Source organism: Portunus trituberculatus, chromosome 34 (assembly GCF_017591435.1).
Source record: "Portunus trituberculatus isolate SZX2019 chromosome 34, ASM1759143v1, whole genome shotgun sequence".
Classification (NCBI taxonomy): domain Eukaryota; kingdom Metazoa; phylum Arthropoda; class Malacostraca; order Decapoda; family Portunidae; genus Portunus; species Portunus trituberculatus.
Window position 1 is genome coordinate 7,274,317 of NC_059288.1, and position 19,152 is coordinate 7,293,468.

The 19,152-nt window shown below is 42.7% G+C and overlaps 1 protein-coding gene and 1 long non-coding RNA gene across 2 annotated transcripts in view; both read left to right on the plus strand.

Annotated features, from left to right (window-relative positions):
- LOC123512580 overlaps window positions 1–5,314 on the plus strand; it is a 24,060-nt gene extending 18,746 nt beyond the window's left edge. Inside the window, exons 8-10 of the long non-coding RNA XR_006677127.1 lie at window positions 1,268–1,436; window positions 3,563–3,916; window positions 5,188–5,314. This is a non-coding gene — a long non-coding RNA (uncharacterized LOC123512580). The remainder of the gene's footprint in view (window positions 1–1,267; window positions 1,437–3,562; window positions 3,917–5,187) is intronic.
- Window positions 5,315–6,682: 1,368 nt separating this feature from the next.
- LOC123512557 (double C2-like domain-containing protein beta) lies at window positions 6,683–18,071 on the plus strand. Its single transcript, XM_045268984.1, is given in 7 exon segments — window positions 6,683–6,889; window positions 14,305–14,338; window positions 14,341–14,427; window positions 14,822–14,931; window positions 15,518–15,675; window positions 16,130–16,305; window positions 16,840–18,071. Coding segments are annotated over 7 exon segments (894 nt in total). The 3' UTR covers window positions 16,962–18,071.
- The last annotated feature ends 1,081 nt before the right edge of the window (window positions 18,072–19,152 follow it).

The following is a 19,152-nucleotide window of genomic DNA, read 5'->3' on the forward strand; positions in this document are numbered from 1 at the left end:
CCATCGCTTCTCTTCCGTTCCCTGTTTACATCACGTCCTGTCTCTCTCTCCCTGTCATTCCCATTGCGTTCTCCGTCTCACAGCGTTCCCTTCCGTCCCTCACACCTCGCCTGTCTGTCCGCCTGCCTGCCTGTCCATCTGTCTGTCTGTCTGTCCGTGTATCACCACCACAACACCTCGAAAAAGTCACATTCTGCCAGTTTTCCAATGAATATTCAAGATTAATCCATGTTTTTGTTGAAAGTGGAAGGTAGAGAGGGATGGGAGGGGCTGGGAGGGGCTGGGAGTGGTGGGAGGGGGTGGGAGAGGATAGGAAGAGATAGGGGATGGTAGGACAGGATGGGACAAAATAGGAGAGAGTAGGAAAAAAAATAGAGAGAACAGGAAGACGGGAGAGAAGATAGGCAAGGAATGGGAAGGGATGGTATAGGATAGCAGATAGATTAGGAGGAGATGGGAAAGGATAGAGGAGAATAGGAAGAGATTGGAAAGAAAAGGAGAAAATGAAGGAGGATGGCAAAGGATAGGAGAAAACAGAAGAGTGATAGAAAAGGATAGGAGGAAATAGGAGAGGGATAGGAAAGGATAGGAGAGAATAGGAGGACCGTGGAAAAGGATAGAGGGAATAGGAAGGAATGAGAAAGGATATAACAGAACAGGAAAAACACATGAAGGAACAGGAGAGAATAGGAAGAAGAGGAGAAGAATAGAGAGAATAAGAGAGAGGATAGGGGAAAAAATGGGATTATGGGAATAGGAGTAAGAGTAGGATAGTGGTATACAGAAGAAGGAATAGAGAAAAGTAAAAGAAAGGATAGATAGAGTGTATGGATAGAAGGAAATAAAAATGAAGATAAAGGATATAAATGAAGTAAAAGGATAGAGAAGGAGACGGAGAAAGAGGAAATAGAGAAAGACTTAAGAATGAAGGAAGAAGAGAAGGAAGGCAGGATAGATAAGAGGAGAGGAAGGAGAGGAGAAGGAGAAGGAGAAGGAGAAGGATAGAGGGAGGATAGAACTTGAGGAAGAGTTAAGAATGAAGGAAGAAGAGAAGGAAGCCAGGATAAATAAGAGAAGAGGAAGAAGAAGTAGAGAAGGAGAAAACTAAATGTATAGAGAAAAATAAGAGAGAGAGAGAGAGAGAGAGAGAGAGAGAGAGAGAGAGAGAGAGAGAGAGAGAGAGAGAGAGAGAGAGAGAGAGCCAACCCAACCTATCCCTAACCTAACTTTTTTTCAATGACCTTCCATCGTCCTTCTCTCTCCCCAGCCGTGACCCAGCGCGACCTCAGCCGCGCCCCAAGTCGGGAGAGTGGGGGGGAGGTAGGACCACTCCTCCTCTCCCCTTACTACTCCTCCTCCTCTCCCCACCAGCTCAGCCCCAGGACGGAACTTAGAAGAGACGTCGCCATAGACAGGTCACCCTCACCACTGCTAAGGTAAGCTCTCTCTCTCTCTCTCTCTCTCTCTCTCTCTCTCTCTCTCTCTCTCTCTCTCTCTCTCACACCTGGGGCACAGCTGACTAATTAGCGACTGGGGTGGACAGTTAATGAGTGGAATGATTATAAATGTGATGAGGAAAGAGTGAAATAGTCTCTCTCTCTCTCTCTCTCTCTCTCTCTCTCTCTCTCTCTCTCTCTCTCTCTCTCTCTCTCTCTCTCTCTCTCTCTCTCTCTCTCTCTCTCTCTCTCTCTCTCTCTCTCTCTCTCTTTGTACTTCATGTTTGTGTGCAGAGAGAGAGAGAGAGAGAGAGAGAGAGAGAGAGAGAGAGAGAGAGAGAGAGAGAGAGAGAGAGAGAAATACTATTAAGAAATGAAGAAAATTAGGTTTCCATTTGGGGCGAAATAACAAAAACAGAAAGAGGAAGAGAGAGAGAGAGAGAGAGAGAGAGAGAGAGAGAGAGAGAGAGAGAGAGAGAGAGAGAGAGAGAGAGAGAGAGAGAAATAGTCCTCTCTCACATCACTTGAAGAAGTAAAAAGGACAAGAAAAATTTTGAAATGCAATTAATGATACTGGACGTGAGAGAGAGAGAGAGAGAGAGAGAGAGAGAGAGAGAGAGAGAGAGAGAGAGAGAGAGAGAGAGAGAGAGAGGGTTGCGTGTTGTGAAGGGAGAAAGTTGAAAATGAGAATATGAAAATGGTCTAGAGAAGAATATGACATGAGGAAATTGAAGAGAAAATGAAGAGATAAATAAATATTGATAAACGAAAGATAAAATAAGAAAATGGAAATGATAAATAAGAGAAATGGAGAGACGAATAGAAAAAGAGAAAGAGAGATAGGAAAAACACCAATAAAAAACAAATAAACTCAATAAATGATAAAATAGAGAGAGAGAGAGAGAGAGAGAGAGAGAGAGAGAGAGAGAGAGAGAGAGAGAGAGAGAGAGAGAGAGAGAGAGAGCTTAGCATACACACTACAAAGAATGATGTTAATGTATTTTAAATGAAGGGCAGCATGTTAGAGAGAGAGAGAGAGAGAGAGAGAGAGAGAGAGAGAGAGAGAGAGAGAGAGAGAGAGAGAGAGAGAGAGAGAGAGAGATGCAATATGAAAGGATTGTTCAAAGGAGGAGATATATAAAGAAATGAGGGAGAGAGAGAGAGAGAGAGAGAGAGAGAGAGAGAGAGAGAGAGAGAGAGAGAGAGAGAGAGAGAGAGAGAGACGGGATCAATCTCAGGGTAGGAAAAAGAAGGAGAGAGAGAGAGAGAGAGAGAGAGAGAGAGAGAGAGAGAGAGAGAGAGAGAGAGAGAGAGAGAGAGAGAGGAATTAAAATGTGGACAATTTTGAATAAGGTAAGAAGATAATTTAATTAAAGCATGCAAAAAGGTAACATTTTATACCTGAGAACAGAGAGAGAGAGAGAGAGAGAGAGAGAGAGAGAGAGAGAGAGAGAGATTGCAAGGAGTAATAGATGAATACCTCTCCATCTCCTTCCCCCCCTCTCTCTCTCTCTCTCTCTCTCTCTCTCTCTCTCTCTCTCTCTCTCTCTCTCTCTCTGCTTTCTCCTCCCCTTCCCTCCTTCCCTCCATTCCCTCCCTCCCTCCCTCCCTCCCTCCTTCCTCTAATAGGATTACAGGAAGGTCTTCTCACCTTTGATAAATTTTTCCTTACCTGTCCTCCGCCTCATCTCTCTCTCTCTCTCTCTCTCTCTCTCTCTCTCTCTCTCTCTCTCTCTCTCTCTCTCTCATATCTCATTTCCTCATAAAATCTTCCTTTTTTGTCAGTTCTTTCCTTTCTTTTCTTTCTTTTCTTCCTTCCTTCCTTCCTTCCTCTTTAATAAGAATATATATATATATATATATATATATATATATATATATATATATATATATATATATATATTTTTTTTTTTTTTTTTTTTGGTGTATATCAGGTTCTTGTCCTCACAGTTAATGAGAGAGAGAGAGAGAGAGAGAGAGAGAGAGAGAGAGAGAGAGAGAGAGAGAGAGAGAGAGAGAGAGCATTATAAACTTAGACGCAGAATAAGATGAGAAGGTGAAAAGAAACATCATCATATCATTTCCTCCTCCTCCTCCTCCTCCTCCTGCTGCTGCGCCTTCTGCAGGGTGGCGTGGCGAGACTCCGGCCGTGGCTCCAACTCCTCCGTTAGTGACTCACCAAATCTGAGCCGAGAGGACGGTGAGGGCGGTGGCGCAGGGGACACGGGAAGCGGCCCTGTCACCCCTAACCCTTCCAGCGACCCCATGCACCCTGCTGGCCCCTCCACCCCTCGCTCCCCCCTCCCCATGAACCGTAGTAGCAGCAGCAGCAGTGGGAGCATGGGGCAGGGGGCGGCGGCAGGGGTGGCAGCCTCTCCTACAGTCAATGGTTTTTGGTCTCGCCGTGGGTCCGAAGCTTCAAAGGAGGAGAAAAGGCATCCTAAGCTTAGCAGATCTCCCGCCACCTCCAGGGAGTCCAGGTGAGTGCTTGGTGACTTGGTGAGGTTAGGGAAGGTTAGGTTAGGTTAGGTTAGAATAGGGTAATGTTAGGTTAGGTTAGGTTAAGGTTAGTAGATCGCCGACCACCTCCTGGGAGTTGAATGAGTGTTTGGTGGTTTGGTGAGGTTAGGTTAGGTTAGATTAGGGTTGGGTAGGGTAGGTTGCGTTAGGTTAGGTTAGGTTAAGCTTAGTAGATCGCCGGCCACCTCCAGGGAGTTCAGGTGAGTGTTGTGGCTTGGTGAGGTTAGGTTAGGTTAGGTTTGGTTTGGTTAGAGTTGGGTTACGTTAGGGTTAAGTTAGGTTAGGTGGTGAGGTTTGGTTAGTTGGGTTAGGTTAAGTTAGGTGAGATTAAATTGAACCCCTTAAGTACCATGACGCATTTTCCTATTCATCTGGTTACTATTTGGTGATTTTTTACAGCTTCAGAAACTCATGTAGGGATTAGAATAGTGAAGACTGTGGCCATTAATCTTTTGACCTCCATAGACCCTTCCTAATGTGTGTGTGCGTGCGTGTGCGTGTGAGAGAGAGAGAGAAAAAAAAAAACTGTGAATCCTACCGCTGCCACCAGTGTTGTACTTTTATTCTTTTTTATTTATTATTATTATTTCTTTTTGTGTGTATGTTTAGTTACAGGAACAGATGAGAAAAGCTACAAGACATACAAATCCATGACTTTCTACACGTAAACAAAGAGACACATATGCAACAACAGAATACAAGTCACGTGTGGAACAGGCGTGTGGTGCTGTGAATACTTTGAATACCAAGTGCAGATGTGTAGGTTTGTACAGAGACATGTACTTGTAGCTATCGTAGGTGTGGGGCGGCAAGGACACCATGTAAGGCAGGTGTGTAGTGGCAGGAGGGAGTGATAGTAGGTGTAAATAATAGCCTGGGACAGAAGAGGCAGATGTTGACGTCTGTGTGGGAAGTGTAGGGGAGGAGAAGGGACTATCAGGTGTGTGTGTGTGTGTGTGTGTGTGTGTGTGTGTGTGTGTGTGTGTGTGTGTGTGTGTGTGTGTGTGTGTGTGTGCGCATGACTAAAAGGTGTGTATAGGTGTGTTTAAAGGGTCCTTGGGCTCTTACAAGTTAGAAAAAGGCACAATAGGAGAGAAAAATAAAGAAAAATAGAAAAAGTCAGGATTATCAGCAAAATTTAGTAAGTTTTGTCCAACTACTACTACTACTACTACTACTACTACTACTACTACTACTACTACTACTACTACTACTACTACTACTACTGCAGGGGGTCACGAGATTCAAAGGACTCAATGTTGTCGCGGAATTCTTCGAGTAAGGACGAGGTGACAACTAACAGCAGCATGGACGACGTTTTCTCCACCACCAGCCTGCAGGGACGCGACCAGCAGGGAGAGAGAGAGAGAGAGAGAGAGCAGCTGTAATGAAATTCTTCCAAGTAGTACCATATGACTTAACCTTTCAGTGTGTGTGTGTGTGTGTGTGTGTGTGTGTGTGTGTGTGTGTGTGTGTGTGTGTGTGTGTGTGTGTCTCGTTCTTTCTTGATTACACCCTTTATTTCCTCCACCTCTTTCATTACTCTTTTTAATAAGTGTACCCTTCACCATCTCCCGTTTTCTTTGAGTGGCGTTGCCCAGGGCGAGGCGTGAACCCATTCTGTTCAATCTTTCCTCACAAACATACTTATATTTACTCTCTCTCTCTCTCTCTCTCTCTCTCTCTCTCTCTCTCTCTCTCTCTCTCTCATCCCTTCTTTTCCTGTTATTTCCCTCTTTTCTCCTTTTTTCCCCCTCTTTGTTTCCTTTCTTTATCCCCCTTCGTACTCAACACCTCTCTCTCTCTCTCTCTCTCTCTCTCTCTCTCTCTCTCTCTCTCTCTCACCGTGGGTATCTCTCCGCAGGCATTCCGGAGCTTGGCACGATCGAGTTCTCCCTTCTCTACGATTCACATAACCAAGCTCTTCATTGCACCGTTCACAGCGCAAGGGTGAGTGGTGAGACAGGTGTGGTGAGACAGGTGTGGGGGGGACAGATGTAGGAAGGACAGGTGTGGAAAAAGGCTACGTTAGTTTAGGTTAGGTTAGGTTAGGTTAGGTGTGTGTGTGTGTGTGTGTGTTTGTGATGAAGACAGGTGTGTGAAAGAGGACAGGTGTGTGAGAGTGACAGGTGTGTGAGAGAGGACAGGTGTGGGAGTGACAGGTGTGGGAGTGACAGGTTTGGAAAGGGTTTGATTTGGTTTAGGATAAGTTAGGTTTGGTGTGTGTGTGTGTGTGTGTGTGTGTGTGTGTAGGTGTGGTGTTATGAGGGCAGGTTTGAGAGAGAGAGAGAGAGAGAGAGAGAGAGAGGTGTGGGAAGGTTTGGAAAAAAAATTGTGGTTGTTTATGGGAAGGTGTGGAAAATGTTTTGGAAATTTTTAAGCAAAGGTTAGTATACGAGGGACAGGTTTGGGACGTCAGGTTTGAAGCGTCAGGTGTGTGAAAGTTTGCAAAGGTGAAGAAAGATTTGAGGAAGGTTGTGAAGAGGACAGGTTTGGAAGCGTTAAGGAAAGTGAGGTTTAGGAACATTTGGGGAAGGACAGGTTTGGAAAAGGAGAAAGTGTGGGAGGGAGCAGGTTTGTGAAGAGAGCAGGTTTGGAATAGAGCAGGTTTGGAATAGAGCAGGTTTGGAATAGAGCAGGTTTGGAATGGACCAGATTTGGAATGGAGCAGGTTTGGAATGGAGCAGGTTTGGAATAGAGCAGGTTTGGAATGGAGCAGGTTTGGAATGGAGCAGGTTTGGAATGGAGCAGGTTTGGAATGGAGCAGGTTTGGAATGGAGCAGGTTTGGAATAGAGCAGGTTTGGAATGGAGCAGGTTTGGAAAGGAGCAGGTTTGGAATGAAGCAGATTTGGAATGGAACAGGTTTATGAAGAGAGCAGGCTTGTGGGGGGCAGAGGCAGGTTTGGAGAGGCACAGGTGTGGGAAGGAGCAGGTGTGGGGGAAAGAGGACAGGTATGGAAGAGGTTATGAAGGTGACAGGTGTGGGAAGGTTTAAGAAAGATTTGAGGAAGTTTGAGAAAATGACAGGTTTGGAATGTAACAGGTTTGGAATGTAGCAGGTTTGGGAAGGTTTGGACAATTCTTACCTACTTTCTTGTCCCATGTGGTTATAGTGGTGTAGATATAGGTAACCGATAACCTCTCTCTCTCTCTCTCTCTCTCTCTCTCTCTCTCTCTCTCTCTCTCTCTCTCTCTCTCTCTCTCTCTCTCTCTCTCTAGTGGAATATACTATATTGCTACACTTTAGTGGAATATACATACATTCCACACACACACACACACACACACACACACACACACACACACACACACACACACACACACACACACACGTCGTACATATTCAGTGTAGGAGAATATAATATGCAAAATGTTATTAAAATGTATTGATTCTCTCTCTCTCTCTCTCTCTCTCTCTCTCTCTCTCTCTCTCTCTCTCTCTCTCTCAGAATCTACGAGCGTCGGAAAATAGCAAACAAGCGGACCCGTATGTGAAACTCCACTTGCTTCCCGGAGCCAGCAAGCACGCACGCACGCACGCACACACACACACACACACACACACACACACACACACACACACACACACACACACACACACACACACACCGTGAAAGTCATGTTTTTCTTAAGGCTATTTGTAAATTTCTCTCTTTCAGAAATAGTAAGTCTTCATTCTACTGTCAATAAAGCTTTCTTCTTGTCAATAAAGCTTTTTGTCAATAAAGCTTTTTCTGTCAGTAAAGCTTTTTCTTGTCAATAAAGCTTTTTCTTGTCAATAAAGCTTTTTGTCAATAAAGCTTTTTTCTGTCAAAACTTTTTTCTGTCAAAACTTTCTTGTCAATAAAGCTTTTTCTTGCCAATAAAGCTTTTTGTCAATAAGCTTTTTCTCTGTAAATTTTTTCCGTCAATAAAGCTTTTTCCTGTCAATAAAGTTTTCTTCTGTCAGTAAAGCTTTCTTCTGTCAATAAAGCTTTTCTGTCAATAAAGCTTTTTTTCTATTGATAAAGCTTTCTTCTGTCCATAAAGCTTTTCTGTCAATAAAGCTTTCTTCTGTCAATAATACTTTTTCTGTCAAAGCTTTTTTTATCAAAGCTTTTTTCTGTCAATAAATCTTTTTCTGTCAATAAAGCTTTCTTCTGTGAATAAAGCTTTTTCTCAATAAAGCTTTCTTCTGTCAATAAAGTTTTTTTTCTGTCATTGAAGCTTTCTTCTGTCAATAAAGCTTTTTCTATTATTAATAAAAGCTTTCGTCTATCACTAAAGCTTTATTCCCACAATTGATAAAAGCTTTCATCTGTCAGTAAAGTTTTCTACTATTAATAAAGCTTTCTTCCTCTAATAAAGCTTTCTTCGTCTTAAAGCTTTTGTCGATCAGTAAAGCTTTGAAAATTTGGCTTTATTTGTATTTTTTTTTTAAGATTCACCAATTTTTTCATTATTTGTCAATTTTAATGGTCGTTTTTTTTTCATTTGATCGTTTTCCATTTCGTTTCGTTCATTTATTTATTTATTTATTTATTTATTTATTTGTTCAGTAAGAGTCATTTTTTTTCTTTTTGTTGTGTGTTTGAATGCGTGGTTTCTCTGTTTCTCTTTTTATTTTGGTCTGTTTCCATTTCGTTTCGTTTCGTTCAGTTTCTTTGAGTTTCGTTCATGTGTGTGTGTGTGTGTGTGTGTGTTTTTTGTTTATTTATTTATTTATTTATTTTTACGTCATTTTTTTTCTTTTCTTTCTTTTTTCTTTCTTTATATTTCTTTCTTTCTTTCTCTCTTTCTTTCTTTCTTTCATTTTGTCATTCATTCCCATTTCTTCGTATGTATTCATTTTTTTTCTCCTAAGCATATTTTCTTTTCTTTCCTTCCTTCCTTCCTTCCTTCCTTCCTTCCTTCCTTCATTTTGTCGTTTATTCTTTTTTCAACATATTTATTTTTCTCTCTTCTCTTCTCATGCATATTTTCTTTTCTTTATTTCTTCCTTCCTTCCTTCCTTTCCTTCCTTCCTTCCTTCCTTCCTTCCATCTTTACCACATTAATCTACTTTCCCTGTCGATCATTCATATTTCAACATCTTTACACTCTCTCTCTCTCTCTCTCTCTCTCTCTCTCTCTCTCTCTCTCTCTCTCTCTCTCTCTCTCTCTCTCTCTTTTTTTTTTTTTTTTTTTTATTTAAACAAAACTTAATACAAAGGAACATGTACCCAAAGGCGCACTGTCGTGTGCTACCTATTCTAAGGGTACTACAATCTATTTCTCTACAATATTTACAAGACTTAAAAATAGATAATATACAAGATGGTCAGCATGTAAATGGAGCACTATTCGTTTCACTTCACTAGCACTATTCACGCACTGCACTACACTGAGTGTCACGTCACAAAGAGTGTCAGAGGAGTTGGCAGTGTCTGTCTCCACTTATGTGCCATCAGTTTGACACTGTGAGTGTTCATCTCCTGGACGTGAGGCACCGCGGCCGTGAACAAGTTCCACATCCTGGAGACGCGTCCTGCGAAGGTGCGTTGATGCTGACACCCGTGGGATCGCGGCACCTCTACGGCGTCACCACCATTGAGCACCGTTCTCGTGCTCCGTGCGGTGACTCTTAGAGGATGACGCAGCCCTGCCAGATGTGGCACTCTTTGCACCTGTGCCTTATGGAACACTACGATCGCCGCCACGTCTCTGCGGTGTTCCAGTGAATCAAGGGGACGCTCAGGCTCTGGGTGAGGTGGTAGTGCAGCATCTACTAGCCGTATGGCGCGGCGTTGGATGCTGTCCAGTCTCCTTCTGTGTGTGGCGGCACAGGACATCCAGGAGAGAGCTGCGTATTCAAGGTGGGGCCGCACCTGTGCCTTGTACAGCAGCAGTCTCCCCTTCCTGTCGAGGAAACTGGCGATCCTTCTGAGAGCGGAGATCCTGTGAGAGGCTTTCTTGGCAATGGTTTTGACATGCCTGTCAAACCTCAGCCCTCGATCCACCTCCACTCCAAGTATCTTGACGTCATCTTGGAGTGGGAGAGCAGCAGCGCCAAAGACAACTTTCCTGCCATTGCTGCCATGGCGGCTGGGGACCGAGAGACAACCATTGCTTGTGTCTTCTCCGGCGCGAATGTCACTTGCCAGCGAGCACCCCACTCCTTTATCACTCGTAGCTGCTGATTGATGGCCTCAGCAGCCCGCCCACTGTCCTGGCGTGGATAGGTATAGGAGAGGGTGCAGTCATCAGCATAGGCCATGACTCCTGGCAGTAGCTGGAGAAGATCATCCACGTAGATATTCCACAGGAGTGGGCCAAGAATTGAACCCTGTGGCACTGATGCCTCCACAGGCAGGGACTCAGATGTTTGCCCGTTGACAACCACCTTGAGGCTTCTGTCCTGCAGGTAATTTCCCAAGAGTCGTAGCAAGCCACCCTGGATGCCTTTAGCACGAAGCTTTTCTAGTAATCCGTTGTGCCATACTTTATCAAAAGCTCCTGCTATGTCCAAAGCAACCACTATAGTGTCCTTGCCGTCGTCGAGGGCGTCCTGCCAATGCCTGGTGAGAAGCATCATTAGGTCGGAGGTTGACCTTCCAGGTCTGAACCCAAACTGTTGGTCTGAGAGGAGGGCATTGTCCTTGAGATGGCTACACACCACCTCTGCCACGACCCTCTCAAACACTTTACCCACCACTGACAACAGGGATATGGGTCTGTAGTTTTTTGGGTCCGTCCTGGAGCTTTTTGTGTGCAGGAACTACTCGAGCCTCCTTCCACACTGAAGGCCAGACGTTTTCCCGTACACAAGTTGTGAACTTGGGTGAGAGGGGCAGCCAGTTCCTGGGAGCATCGCTTCAGCAGGTGCGGGCTGATGTCATCAGGGCCGGTGGCTTTCTGTGTGTCCAGCCCCGCAATAATCGCTTCACCTGCTGATGCGTCACCTCCACCATGGTGACAGTCTTCTCACATTGCTGGACCAGCTGAGGCGGTGGCTGCTGTGGATTCCCGACCTTCATTTTTCCAGCAAACAAGGAAGCCAGCAACTGTGCCCTCTCCTTACTGCTGGTGGCGACAGTACCGTCCTGCTTGCTGAGGGAGGGATGGATTCTTGGTGGCCAGTTCCTTGTTTGTCCTTAACAAGAGACCACCAAGTTTTGTTTCCTACGCCAGTGCCACACAGTTTCCGGCGCAGGCTTTCCTCCCACTTTTTTAAGGCCCACTTGCTGGTTACCACCATCCTCCTGCATGCAGCCCTGTGCAGGTCCTTGTTGCGCCGAGTCGGGTTCCTCTTGTAGCGGAGCCAGGCAGCATACTTTGCCTCGGCAGCAACACGGCAACGGTAGCCAAACCATGGCTGATCCGTCGATCTGGTGGTGTATTCCCTGTGTGGGACGTGGCGTCTCTCTCTCTCTCTCTCTCTCTCTCTCTCTCTCTCTCTCTCTCTCTCTCTCTCTCTCTCTCTCTCTCTCTATCCCTGTACCTATAAATTCACAATATTTCGCCTTTTTTTCAACATTATTTCCTTGTTCACTCCGCTGGCCTTTGTTTCCCTCGCTCCGCTTCACACCTGCGTATCGTTTCGTATCAGTCATCCAGCACAACAGCGTGTCTCTTTAGTATTAACTCTTCCACGTGTCATTTCGTATCACTCTTGTTTCATTTCGTTTCGTTAAGCCGTTTCATTTCTCTTCGTTTCCTTTTCAAAGCTGTATTTTTTTTTTTTAATCCGTTCCAGTGTGTGTGTGTGTGTGAGAGAGAGAGAGAGAGAGAGAGAGAGAGAGAGAGAGAGAGAGAGAGAGAGAGAGAGAGAGAGAGTGTGTGTGTGTGTGTGTCCAGTATTCTGAGTGAGATAGATAGATAGATAGATAGATAGATAGATAGATAGATAGATAGATAGAGAGAGAGAGAGAGAGAGAGAGAGAGAGAGAGAGAGAGAGAGAGAGAGAGAGAGAGAGAGAGAGAGAGAGAGAAACATCTGTCTCCTACTTTTACCCCTAGAGAGAGAGAGAGAGAGAGAGAGAGAGAGAGAGAGAGAAACACTGTCTCCTCTCTCTCTCTCTCTCTCTCTCTCTCTCTCTCTCTCTCTCTCTCTCTCTCTCTCTCTCATATGGAAATCTAATAAAAAGAACCAGACAAAAATTTTCTCGTATTTTCTGATTCTTTTCCAGTATTATTTTTTTCCCTTCAAATAAAAAAACGGAAATAAAAAAGGGAAATAAAAAAGGGAAATAAGAAAAGGGAAATTCAATTGAAAAGTTTTGTACACCACGTATGATTTTTTTTTCAGCTTTTTTTTTTTTTTGGTTTGAAAGTAAAAAAAAGTGAAAAGGAAAAGAAAAGGGAAAAAGGGAAAGAAGGAAAAAGTTTTGTCCATATTTTTTTTTCAACAATTTCTACCTTTATCCATATTTTTTTTTTCTATAATTTCTACTTTTTTTTCTCATTTTTATCATGTTTCTACTTTTTTCCTTTACGTTCATCATCTATTTCTACTTTTTTTTTTTTATCACATTTGCATCATGTCTTACAAACTTTTCTTTTCCCATATTTTCATCAACACCTACCACTACTTCCTTCCTCATTTTTATCATCTGCTTCTATTTTTCCTCCTTTTTCATCATTAATTTCTCCATATTTCCTCATTTTTCATTCTTCATTTCTCTGTTTTTCCTCGTTTTTTTTTTCATTATTAATTCCTCCATTATTATTTTATTCCCTCATTTTCATCATCTGTCTTCAGCTTCTTCCCTTCCACTGACCCCCCCCCTCTTGTGGCTTCTGTCCTCAGTATTACTACTGGAAGAATGTGTCAAAAGGAACTAAACTGAGAATTAAAAGAGTGAGTTTTCTATTTTAATCTTGATCTTGTATAAATTTCTTCTTCCTTGCACTGTTAGAAAAAGATTAAAAGAGTGAATTTTCTGTTTTAATCTTGATCTTGTATAAATTTTCTTCTTCCTTGCACTGTTAGAAAAGGTTAAAAAGTGAGTTTTCTATTTAATCTTGATCTTGTATAAATTTTTTTCTTCCTTGCACTGTTAGAAAAGATTAAAAGAGTGAGTTTTCTATTTAATCTTGATCTTGTATAAATTTTCTTCCTTGCACTGTTAGAAAAGATTAAAAGAGTGAGTTTTCTATTTAATCTTGATCTTGTATAAAATTTTCTTCCTTGCACTTAGAAAAGGTTAAAAAAGTGAGTTATCTATTTAATCTTGATCTTGTATAAATTTTCTTCTTCCTTGCACTGTTAGAAAAAGATTAAAAAAGTGAGGTTTTTATTTTTTCTTGATCTTGTATAAATTTTTTTCTTCCTTGCACTGTTAGAAAAAGATTAAGAGAGTCAGTTTATCTAATCTTGATCTTGTATAAATCTTCTTTCTTGCAGTGTTAGAAAAAGATTAAAAGAGTGAATTTTCTGTTTTAATCTTGATCTTGTATAAAATCTTCTTCCTTGCACTGTTAGAAAAGATTAAAAGAGTGAATTTTCTGTTTTAATCTTGATCTTGTATAAATTTTCTTCCTTGCACTTAGAAAAGGTTAAAAAAGTGAGTTATCTATTTAATCTTGATCTTGTATAAATTTTCTTCTTCCTTGCACTGTTAGAGAAGTTGACTGGATTAATTTATAGAAGGAAATGCACTAAATATATTTTCGTCTTACTAGTTTATTTCAATTTTTCTTTCTTTCTTCTATTCTGCTTCTTTTTTTTCCCTGGTATTTCTTCTCCTCTTTTCATTTTCTTTTTTTTTTTTTTTTTTTTTTTCTCCCAGCAGTGAATGATGAAAACGTGAAAATATTTTGTAAAGCTGTGAGTGAAAGTTTTCATGTTTTTAGGTATTTCATCTTTGCTTTCTTTAATTAGTTTTATTTTTTTTCTTTTCCTTTCATTTTTTTCTTATTTATTGCGTTTTGTGAAGTGATAGATGAAAAGTCTTTAAAATTTTCAGACACTTCATATTTGCCTTCCTTCATTCTGTCTTCCTTTCTTTAATTAGTTTCTTTTTTCAGTTTTCCTTCCGTTTTTTTTTTGTTTCAGTTTTGTGTTTTGTGAAGTGATAGATGAAAAGTCTTTAAAATTTTCAGACACTTCATATTTGCCTTCCTTCATTCTGTCTTCCTTTCTTTAATTAATTTCTTTTTATATTTTCCTTCTTCCATTTTTTGCTTCTATTCTCTCTGTATCTATTTGACCTCATCTCCACATTCATCCCTCATCTCAAACCCTCATCTCTCAGTCTACCACTACTCTCTCATCTCTACCCCTCATCTCTCACTCTACCACTACTCTCTCATCGCTATGCCTCATCTCTCAGTCTCCGCTAACCTGTGTCCTGTGTGTTAATCTTCCCATCTCTCTCCCCGGCACAGTCCAACAAACTCCGCTCCCGCACGATTCCCAAGACCTCAACCCAGACTTCAACGAGACCCTTACCTACTACGGGCTCTCAGATCAGGACATGGCCAGGAAGACACTGCGGCTTACTGTTTTAGGTACGCGGTGGTGGTGGTGGTGGTGGTGGTGGTTGTAGGAGTTGGGGTGGTGGTGGTAGTGGTGGTAGTGGTGGTACTAGTGGTTGTTGTTGTTGTTGTTGTTGTAGTAGTAGTAATAGTAGTGGTGTTTTTAGTAGTAGTAGTAGTAGTAGTAGTAGTAGTAGTAGTGTAGTAGTAGTTGTAGTAGTAGTAGTATTTAAGAGTATTTCTTTAGTTCATAACACAAAAACACTATTAATCTCACACTAGAACCACAAAAGCACCTTCAAAAACCCGCCTCACTTCAACTAGAGCCTTTTGAAATAATGAGGATGATGTGGCGCGAATGTATTGTAGATTAAAGACCCATTTTCTATTACACTCACTTGTTCTTCCCGTTCTCCGTTTTCTGCAGACGAGGACCGCTTCGGGTGTGACTTCCTGGGTGAGGCGCGGGTGGCCCTCAAACAGGTGTCCCCCCACGAGACCAAACGCATTAAGATTAACCTAGAGAAGAGGATTAATGTGAGTTTTTTATTATTTTTTATTTTTTCTTCTTCTATCTCTTTCTCTCTTTTTTCTATTTTCTTCTGTTTCCATTCTTTCTTTTTTCTTTCTTTTTTCTTCCTTCTCGTTTTCTTCCTCTTTCGAAATCTGGAGAAGAGAATTAATATCTGTACTTTTATTTATTTTTTTTTTTTTTCTCCTAATCTTTTTTTTTCTTCTCTTGTTCCTTTTTTTTTTCTCTTTTCTCTTTTTTTCTTTTGTTCCTTCTCGTTTTCTTCCTCTTTTTCTTTTACTGGTCCGCTTCTTTCTTTTCTTTCTTCTATTCCTCCTCCTCCTCCTCCTCCTCCTCCTCCTGCTGTTGTCAAGTCTTACTCCTTTTATTAAAATAGTAACTGCATGTAGATATGACACACACACACACACACACACACACACACACACACACACACACACACACACACACACACACACACACACACACACACTGATGTAAAATAAAGAAAAACTGGAAAATATTAACCTACATTTCTCCTCCTCCTCCTCCTCCTCCTCCTCCTCCTCCTCCTCCTCCTCCTCCTCCTCCTCCTCCTCCTCCTCCTCGCAGCTGGCGGAGGACGAGGTGAAGGGCGAAGCTGAGAAGGGAAAGCTACTTCTTAGTCTCAAATATTCAACCCAGCGAAGTGCATTGATCGTGGGCGTGGTGAGGTGCGCCCACTTGCCCTCCATGGACTCCAACGGCTTCTCGGACCCCTATGTCAAAGTGTGAGTGTGTGGCGGGCGTGGGGATGGGCGTGGGAGGGAAGGGGAGGCGTGTGTGTGGGTGGTTGTGGGAGTGTCGTGTGATTAGTTGAGTGTACGCTTGGGTGTGTTGTTTGGGTCCGTTTTCTGTGATTGTCTCTTGTGTTCGTTTTCTTTTGTTTGAGAGAGAGAGAGAGAGAGAGAGAGAGAGAGAGAGAGAGAGAGAGAGTGTGTGTGTGTGTGTGTGTGTGTGTGTGTGTGTGTGTGTGTGTGTTCTGGATTGTGTTTCTCTCTCTCTCTCTCTCTCTCTCTCTCTCTCTCTCTCTCTCTCTCTCTCTCTCTCTCTCTCTCCCCTCCCCTTCCCTCCCCTGGAAAAAAACAACAACAACAACAAAAATGCATAAATAAACACTAACTAACGTATTTCTCACCCACCACCACCACCACCACCACCACCACCACCACCACCAACCACCAGTCAGCTGAAGCCAGATCCAACCTACAAGAAATTCCGGACGGCAGTGAAGTGGCGGAATCTTAACCCTGAATTTAATGAAGAGTTCTTATTTGAGGTGAGACGCAATGAGCTTCCCAAGAAACTGCTGGATATTCGGGTCTATGACAAGGACGTGGGCAGGAGTGATGACTTTATTGGTGAGTGTGTGTGTGTGTGTGTGTGTGTGTGTGTGTGGGAGGGTGGATGTGTGTGTGTGTGTGGGTGGGTGTTGGGGTTAGAAGTGGGGACTATAAGGGGTGTTTTGTGTGTGTGTGTGTGTTTGTTTGAGGTGGGTGGGAGATGGGAGGTGTGTGTGTGTGTGTGTTTTGTCTTTGTTTTTTTTTTCGTGTTTTCTTTTCTCTATTTTCTGCTTTTCTCTTATTTTTCTCTTTTCTTTCTTTTTTTTTTCTTTCTCCTTTTTCTCTGTCATTTTCTCCTTTCTCTTCTTTTCTTTTTTTCTCTTGCAACGATGAAATGGTTTGCTTGCTCTCTCTCTCTCTCTCTCTCTCTCTCTCTCTCTCTCTCTCTCTCTCTCTCTCTCTCTCTCTCTCTCTCTCTCTCTCTCTCTCTCTCTCTCATACCTCAACCCCTTCACAAAACAACAATCTTTCACATACCAATAATCCACACCCACCCTCTCCTCCCTCTCCAAATACCCACACCCCTCTTTCTCTCACACGTCTCTCCTCCAGGCGGTCTGCAGCTCTCCCAGGACAGCACAGGCACAGAGCTACGCCACTGGTACGACGCTCTCCAATACCCAGACCGCAGACACGATCGCTGGCACCAGTTGCAGCCTTTGAGCGGCAAGTAAACACAGGAACACAGGGAAGACCAACGCCACTCACCACGCAGCGGCTTAACACACAAACTTACTACTCGTTCGGATTCTCGCTTGATTGGTCGCTGTTTTGGGGTGTGTGTGTGTGTGTGGGTGTGTGGGTGTGTAGGGTTATTAGTTAAAGGTTGGTATGTTTTGTTTTGTGTTTTTTTGTGGGTTAAAGTGTGTGTGTGTGTGTGTGTGTTTGTAGTGAAAGGATGTCACGGTTCCTTGAGACTTCTGTTTAAGTGAAGTTTTGAAGGCAGGTAAATCTGAAAATGAAGTGTAAAAGGAAGTTTGCTTATTCATAGAGGTGAAATGAAGTGAAGTTTTGAAGGCAGGTAAATCTGAAGTGAAGTTTTGAAAGGAAGTTTGGTTTATTGTATATCCGTTTAGTATGACGAGTGAAGTGTACGTATAGATAGTGAAGAAGTTTGAAGTGAAGTTTGAAAGTCGAGTTGAAGTGAAGTTTTGAAAAGGAAGTTTGTCAATTATATATTCATTTACTAAGAGTGAAGTTTCTATCTAATGAGTGAAGTGAAGTGTGGAAGTTAATCTTGAAAGGAAGTTTGAAGTTTGAAGTGAAGTTTGGAAAAGGAAATTTGCCAATCGTATATTCATTTAGTGAGAGCGAAGTTTCTAATGAATGAAGTGAAGATTGAAGCCATTTGAAGTTGAAGTTTGAAGTCTTTTGAAGTGAAACATATCGCTATTCCTGTATACTATTAGCGTGAAGTGAAAATCGTGACTAATATTTGAGAGTGCGTGAGTGTGCGTGAGTGAGTGTTTGAGTGAGTGCGTGAGTGAGTGTGTGTGCGTACGTGAGTGTGTGCGTGAGTGCGTGAATGAGAGTGAGTGTGTGTGTGTGTGTGTGTGTGTGTGTGTGTGTGTGTGTGTGTGTGTGTGTGTGTGTGTGTGTGTGTGCGTGCGTGGAGGCGGGAAATATGCAAAGGAAGGGACCAGAGGAGGGAAGAAAAAGTACACAGGTAAAAAATTTATTGTTTTGACTCAAAATGTTGTTTTTCTTGATGTTGTTTGTTTTGTTCTTGTTTAAATAAGATGCAATAGTAATAGAAGTGTGTGTGTGTGTGTGTGTGTGTGTGTGTGTGTGTGTGTGTGTGTGTGTGTGTGTGTGTCTCGTGACGTAAAGGAGTTTTTTTGGGTCCGTGGAATGACTCTCTCTCTCTCTCTCTCTCTCTCTCTCTCTCTCTCTCTCTCTCTCTCTCTCTCTCTCACAAATCAACGTCCCTTTTCCTAACTTTGACTCAAATTGACAGCACAAGAGGAAGAAGAAGAAGAAGAGGAGGAGGAGGAGGAGGAGGAGGAGGAGGAGGAGGAGGAGAGGAAAGGGAGCGAGTGACACTACCCCCAAAAATATCTCGTTATATTATTTTTCTCTCCTTTTGTTCTTCCTTTTCATCGCCAGTGTGTGGAGGAGGAGGAAAAGAAGGAAGGGAGGGAAAGAAGGAAGGAAAAGAAGGAAAGAAGGAAGGAAGAAGAAAAGAAGGAAGGAATAAAAGGAATGGAGGGAAAGAAGGAAGGAGGGAAAAGGAATGGAAGAAGAAGGAAGGAAAAGAAGGAAGGAATGGAAAAGAAGGAAGGAAGGAGGGAAAGAAGGAAGGAAAAAATAGGGGAGGGAAAAAAGAGGAACAGTAATAGGACGGCCATAGAGAGAGAGAGAGAGAGAGAGAGAGAGAGAGAGAGAGAGAGAATAGGAATGAAGAGACGGGAACAAGATAACACACACACACACACACACACACACACACACACACACACACACACACACACACACACACACACACACTCTCTCTCTCTCTCTCTCTCTCTCTATTTATTCATTTTTCCACAGACATTGCTCATTAGAGAGAGAGAGAGAGAGAGAGAGAGAGAGAGAGAGAGAGAGAGAGAACGAGCGAGTGAGGGTATGACGGGACAATCTCTCAACGCTCTTCACCCTCTCTCTCTCTCTCTCTCTCTCTCTCTCTCTCTCTTTAAACCCAGCTGAGTACAGGTAATTTATGCATAAGAGAGAGAGAGAGAGAGAGAGAGAGAGAGAGAGAGAGAGAGAGAGAGAGGGCCCAGCTGTCTATACAAAGATCAACAAACTCGTAATAGAAAGGAGGGAATCTCGAGGCGGTCTGTGAGATGTAAAGGCAGTGTTTGTCTGAGTGTCTTGCCGGTA